The sequence below is a fragment of the Myotis myotis genome, unplaced genomic scaffold, assembly GCF_014108235.1.
Source record: "Myotis myotis isolate mMyoMyo1 unplaced genomic scaffold, mMyoMyo1.p scaffold_m19_p_2, whole genome shotgun sequence".
Taxonomy (NCBI): Eukaryota; Metazoa; Chordata; class Mammalia; order Chiroptera; family Vespertilionidae; genus Myotis; species Myotis myotis.
The window spans coordinates 215821684-215828480 of NW_023416324.1; the positions used below are offsets into that span (position 1 = coordinate 215821684).

General features: G+C 42.8%; 1 protein-coding gene across 7 annotated transcripts in view; it reads right to left on the bottom strand.

Annotated features, from left to right (window-relative positions):
* The window catches only part of SON (SON DNA and RNA binding protein), a 35901-nt gene extending 29203 nt beyond the window's left edge, over window positions 1-6698 (bottom strand). For 3 of the 7 annotated variants that reach the window (XM_036352218.1, XM_036352220.1, XM_036352219.1), the window contains exons 1-2: window positions 5892-6695; window positions 2117-2286 (exon numbers count right to left, since the gene is read on the bottom strand). In XM_036352218.1, coding sequence (XP_036208111.1) covers window positions 2117-2286; window positions 5892-5968 — 247 coding nt within the window. In that variant the 5' untranslated portion in view covers window positions 5969-6695. Of the gene's footprint in view, window positions 1-2116; window positions 2287-5891 lie in introns of all 7 variants that reach the window. The other 4 variants (XM_036352215.1, XM_036352216.1, XM_036352217.1 and 1 more) reach the window with 3 other exon arrangements.
* Between the last annotated feature and the right edge of the window lie 99 nt (window positions 6699-6797).

Here is a 6797-nt window from a genome sequence, read left to right on the forward strand (position 1 = left end):
CTCTTATATACGTAAGTCTGAGTAACAAATGGAAAGTATCAATATGGAACTTGAATTTATCTTAATCACACCCATGTTACATCCTAATAAATATAATAATCTTTCCCACAATAATCTAAAATTGGTAACAATTTTAATGTTTCTCCAAAAAAATATGCTCATAATAAAATCATTTTGGAAACAAATTTCTTACAGCCCTTAACATGTAACTTAAGAGTATTCAATATCCTCAGGTGAGGACTGACAAAAAATTAGAACATTTGGCCCAGCCAGCGTGACTCAGTGGCTAAGTGTCGACCTATCAACAAGAGGTCACGATTCAATTCCCAGTGGGAGGCACACAGGAAGCAGCCGATCAATGATTCTCTCATCACTGATGTTTCTCTCTCTCTCTCTCTCTCTCTCTCTCTCTCTCTCTCTCTCTCTCCCTCTCTCCCTCTCTTCCTCCCTCCCTCCCTCTCCTTTCCTCTCCTCTGAAACAAAAAATAGTGGTTTTTTTTAAATATATTTCATTGATTTTCCACAGAGAGGAAGGGAGAGAGATAGAGAGTCAGAAACATCGATGAGAGAGAAACATCGATCAGCTGCCTCCTGCACATCTCCTACTGGGGATATGCCCGCAACCCAGGCACATGCCCCCGACTGGAATCGAACCCGGGACCCCCCAGTCCGCAGGCCGACGCTCCATCCACTGAGCCAAACCGGTTTCGGCAAAAAAATAGTTTTTAAAGAAAGAATATTTCAATTCATCTGAAGAGAAGTAGTTTATATCCCACTTTATAACCAGATGGGATTTATTCTAATGCCAGTATCAAATTAGATAAATCTTAGTGATCCCAGAAAAAGCTGATTATAAACCTAGTCCATTAAGGTTATGGAAAAAATAAAACAACATATAACAAGACCTATTTCAAAACAAAACCAATCCATTTCTATCAACTGTCTATTATGCAGCAAATTGTTAGCTAAGTTATACTTCAATCAAGAAAAAGTTGCTAGGCCCTAGCTGGTTTGGCTCAGTGGATAGAGCATCGGCCTATGGACTGAAGGGTCCCAGGTTCGATTCTGGTCATGGGCACATGCCCAGTTATTGGGCCTGATATCCAGTGTGCAGGAGGCAGCCGATCAATGATTCTCTCTCATCATTGATGTTTCTATCTCCTCCTCTCTGAAATCAATAAAAATACATTAAAAGAAGTTACTAGACCCATGAATCTAAGTATGGCTAAACCATATTTTTAACCATATCCTATACCCAAAATAAAAATTTCAATTTAAAAAATTTTTTAAATGAGCCCTAGCCAACTTGGCTCAGTGAATAGAGCGTTGGCCTGCGGACTGCAGGGTCACAGGTTCGATTCCAGTCAAGGGCATATGCCTGGGTTGCGGGGCGTGAAAGAGGCAGCTGTTCAATGATTCTCAATGATTCTCTCTCATCATTGATGTCTCTCTCCATTCCTTCCTCTCTGAAATCAATAAAAGCATATTTAAAAAAAATATATCCTATTCCTAAGTAAAAACCAACAAAAAACTTTAAGAAAAAAATTAAAATGAAAAAATCATATCACATTTTCTAAAACCAAATGAAGTTATTGTAATTTTTGTAGTTGATCGTAACTTTTGTTTCTAAAGTTTTCACTTCTAAGCATCAATTATTTACCAATTCCAAAAATGCTAAAATCCAAACAATGATTCCTTTGCATTCACTGCACCTTTAAGAGGGATAGATGCAAAAACAAGGCAATCTCTACACACGATTTTTAAATAAAACCTCCCAGGGTTTTAAAGTCATTACAAATGTGGTCCGGGCTCCTGTACTTTCCAAAATGGACATTTACACAATTGTTCGATGAAAATCTGCTTTCAGAATCCCGGCACAGAGGCATAAGACTAAACCAAATAAAGATAAAGCGTATCCCACCGCCAAAGCAAACAATGCATCATTACTCATATTTCAAAGCCAAACAACATTTCCAGTAAACCAATTAAACTAAAACTTAAATATACTGAAGTTTTAGATCTACTGAACATTTTAAATTCCATGCAGTCAAGAAATAACACTGTTAAACCATTAAAAAATCTCCAGGTTTTTTACAGCTGGTTATCTCCAACTTACCTGGCTTGCAGCGTAGTTCTGTATCTAAGACCCCAGAAAGGACTTCCTCTATCTTCTGAACTATTTCTTCATTCGGTAGGCTCCTGGCGGAGGCAGCTGCGTCATCACCGGCCTGGTTTCCTTCGACAGGTGCATTTGTTTCACCATTGAGCTGGCCTTCACTCCTTCCACTTGACAAAAAAAGTTATCAAAATTCATTAGCATTTGTACCATACCATATAATTAATATTTGTAATTCAATTATTAAAATAACCTTATATTAATACATTTCACAATTTTTGTATTACTTTCAGATGGTATTGCCTACCAGTAGTACTTCTTTAACACTTCCTACTTATAGTTGGTACATTTTTATTTTCACATAATTGAAGTTTTTGGGATCATGAAAGTGAAGAAAAAAATCTTTAAGACAGGTTTCTAAACTTATCTTTTTAAATAATAAAACACTCCCAGAAATATAAATTGAATTAGATTTTAGTTACCTGCATATTTAATGCAGGTAACAGAAAAGTCATTAAAATCACAATCAAAAATCCCCCCAAATATATATGACAACATTATAATAGAGGCTACAGCCACCATAAAGCCACACCTCTCCATGAATCACAATCATCAACAACAATATCAAGGAACATAAAGTAACCACAGAAACATCAAGTAAAAAGGGTAACATATAGGCTCTGGTCAGTTAATAAAATGCCCAAAAGGTTTAAAAGAAAAATATATTATCCCAGTCAGTGGTTGAGCCTCAACCTGTGCGTTCCAGTGCACGTGCCCAGGTTGCAGACTAGATCCCCAGCAGGGGGTCTGCAGGATGGAGGCGGCAGCCTATCGATAACTCTCTCTCATCACTGATGTTTTTAACTCTCTCTCTGAAGTCAATTTTTTTTAAAACATATTCAAAAGAAAAAATATACATAATTTTTACCTAGTCATAAAAAATCCTAGTAATTATCTGTAATACTATCAACAAAAAATATACTTTAAAAATCCCAGTATTCAATTTCTGGAGATCAAAAAATTTCACATAAAAGAAGTAACAATTCACTTATACCAACAATGGCTTAATATATTTTCAATTCACAGGGCCAAAAGAATCTTTTCCTTTAGTTGAGGTAAAATTATTGGATATATTTAAAAGTTTCAGGTGTACAATATAATTTAACATCTGTATTCACTACAAAGTGATCATCACCAAAATTCTAGTTATTACCATTCATCACCATACAATTGACCCTTCACCCAACCCCTCTCACAACCACCAATCTGCTCTCCGTACTGAGTTTGTTTTGTTTTTTACATAGAAGAATCTTGACAAAAGGACATGCCATTTATCCAGTCATTTTACTATTTTTGTGTAGATTTGCAAAATTGTTTTTGAAAAATAATTTCACCAACACGTTCAACTTAACCTAAATTTTGGCTAACAAAAACAGAATTATGCTCCACTACCTGATAAAAGTCTGAAATTCCAAAAAAATAAATCAGCAGTTAACTAATTGTTATTCAGAAAATTTGGTTTTCTACAATGAATCCCATAATAATAAACAAGGTTCTGCACTTTTAAACTCACTTAATCCTAACAAAACTCTAAAATCATGCCCTAACCGGTTTGGCTCAGTGGATAGAGCGTCAGCCTGCAGACTTAAGGGTCCCAGGTTCGATTCCGGTCAAGGGCATGTACCTTGGTTGCGGGCACATCCCCAGTAGGGGGTGTGCAGGAGGCAGCTGATCGATGTTTCTCTCTCATCGATGTTTCTAACTCTCTATCCCTCTCCCTTCCTTTCTGTAAAAAAATCAATAAAATATATATATTTTTTAAAATCAGCACTATTATTCTGATTTTATAAATGAGGAATACGAGGCCCAGAGAAGACAAGAAACCTAGTTGAAGGTCACACAGCTATCAAGAAGTGAAGCAGGTATTTAAAGCCAGAGCTCATACTCTTACAACCGCAACCTATTTTAATAGCTTATCTTAACTAATTTAGACCAATAATGTATTACATGTTACCTGAGAAGCTAATATTCCTCTAGTAATAAATTGGGTTGTTTAACATTCTTTTTTTACTTTCTTCAAGAGCTCTTTATTTTGCACTTTTCCTAAGCACTTTACACATACATATTACCTTATTAAAAAAGCAACGGATTTAAAAATCAGAAAAGCACAACTGAAAAAAAAAGAAGTCTGTGAGAAAGTAATCATCTTAAAGCTATTAGAATGCTTACAGCAAATACTTGAGATAACCATTTCAAATAACCTAAATATCCATCAATACAACAAAATTCTATGGAACCATGAAAAATATCCCAAAAGACTACTGAGACTGTGATCAAAGGCAAACTTGTTCACAATTTCTTCGGTGAAAAATCAACACTAAACAAGATGATCACATTTCACAAAACATGTATGTGCTTCTGTATGGGGGGGGGGGGGGGGGGCGACACATCAATGACTATGTAGAGGTTTTAAAATTTTTCCAAAATTGTTTTACAACCAAACTGACTTTCTAATAAAAACTGATTTCTTGAAGGCATGAAGACATTACAATAAGCAAATGCAATTACTTGTTTGCATGACTATTAAAGTTTTCAAAAAAACATCTCCCCTTACCTCAAATATTTTCTCATCACCCTAAAAACACAAGCATGTAATAACAAAATTTTAAAAAGGAACGAATTGAATGAACGGGTATGTTTCCCACTTAAAAAAAAAACCAAAAAAACCCAAACGTCCTGTAAAAATAATGGTCCTGACGATACTATATATGTATATCCTTGCCCCAATAGCTGCATGTTAATTTGAACACTTAATTTACAACTGCGTTTCCGGCTGATTTTCAAATTCACGTATTACTCTCGCTCTTAACTCGTAAAATACAACTAGCAAAAACGTTTGAACTCGCAACAAATACGTTATACAACCCCAAAACACGAAGACAACCAGCCAGTGGACAGCATGCCCCACGCTAGCTTCCTTTCTGAGTAAACAACTATTTCTTTGGCAATCTCTTCCAGTTTAAATTTTGTGGAACCGAGGACATGAGTCCACCAGCCATGGCAAAAGCAACGAGTTATTCAAATGTGTCCATGGGGACAAGGGGAGCAAATAAAAACGTGTTCGTACACACAAAGCCCACCGTCTACTTGCTCAATTAAGAAGTGGCTCGTAATGGAGAGTCCCCTTCCACCCTTACCTCGAATATTGTGTCATCGGGATGTTTTAATTTGAATTCCTAGTCGAGGAGAACGCTGCCTGGTGGCAGGCACAGTGCACTAGGGCCCAAATAATCTAATTAGAGGATCCCGACCCCGAGATGGTCGGAAGCTGGCAGGACAAAGCGGATTTCAGTTGACTCAAGCCTCGGCCGGCAGAGACCCTTTCCGGTCGCGGGCACCGGCCGGCGAAATCGGCGGAGGCTGCGGGGGGGGGAGGGGAGACGCGAGGCGGAGGAGGAGCCGAAGAGGAACTAGGCCGTCTCGGCGCACGACCAGGCCCACCGCCGCGGAAGGGTCGGGGGCGATCACCCAGCGGCGGGGCGAGCGTCTGTGCCCGGTTCCAGCAGAGGGAGCCGGGCCGACGGTGGAAAGGGCGAAGTTCCGCGCTGGGAAGGGAGCGGATGGGGGGGGAGGGCGGAGGGCGGAAAATGGATCCCGGGCCCAGGCGGGGCCGTAGCGGGGCCCGAGGCGAGGAACGACGGCGACTGTGGATAAAGGTGCCCTACGCGGGGCCCCGCCCGTCCCTGGGGAGCAGAAGAGGCTGGAGAGCGCCTACCTGGAAAGCTCTTGTTGAATTTCCCGGAATTTACTGACCACGAAAGACCTAAAAATCTGCTCGATGTTGGTCGCCATGGCGTCCGCTCCGTTCTCTCAACTCCTCCTCGCTAGTCCTCCAGGCTCCCAGAATGCCTCGGGAGGGGGCGCAGCGGCCAATTCCGTGTGCCGCCCTTCTGATTGGCTGATGTGGGAACGTTGGGCGCCGCACGCTCCGCCTCAGGGCCAATCAGAGCGCACGGCCCGGCTCTCCTCCGCTGTTTCTGAGCCGCCGGGGGAGAGCTGCTGACGTTTGCGCCGCGCACGGCCCTGGCCGCCATGTTAGTGAGTGACGCAGGCGCCATTACAGGAGCAGCCTCTGGAGGCGACTTTGTCAACCCGCAGCGGTGTTGGGGGGCCTAAGAGGCGCTAGCCGCTCAGTGCCCGAGGTTAAGCGGCGTCAGGGAAGGGACCGAGAAGGGCGACGTGGCGTTCGACAGGGCCCCCCACGTTCATTCCCAAGGGCTTGCAGCAGGGACCCGTATCCGGGAAAGCACCCCCAGCGCCCGCCCCTGCAGTGAGGCAACGCGAAGAACACGATCCCCCCCCCCACCTCCCGTGACACCCGATAGTCGGTGGGGAATTGGTGAAGCAATAGGCGGAGGTCGTGAGCGACCTGCGTCCAAAGCCCGGTGCATTCTGGTCAGCAGCCAGGCCGTCCTGACTCGGGAGCCACGGATCATTAGCTACGCGCGGCTGGCGTTTCGGGCGCTCCCCGCTCGGAGCCGAGGCTCCCGGGGAGGCGCAGAGACGCCGGGCGGCCCTGCACGCGGCCGTGTTACATTGCAAACGCGCCAGCCCGGCGGCTGCTCGCCCGCCTTGGGCCGCGCCCCAGAGCGCCCGGGCCTCGCGCCCCCACTCCTCGCGG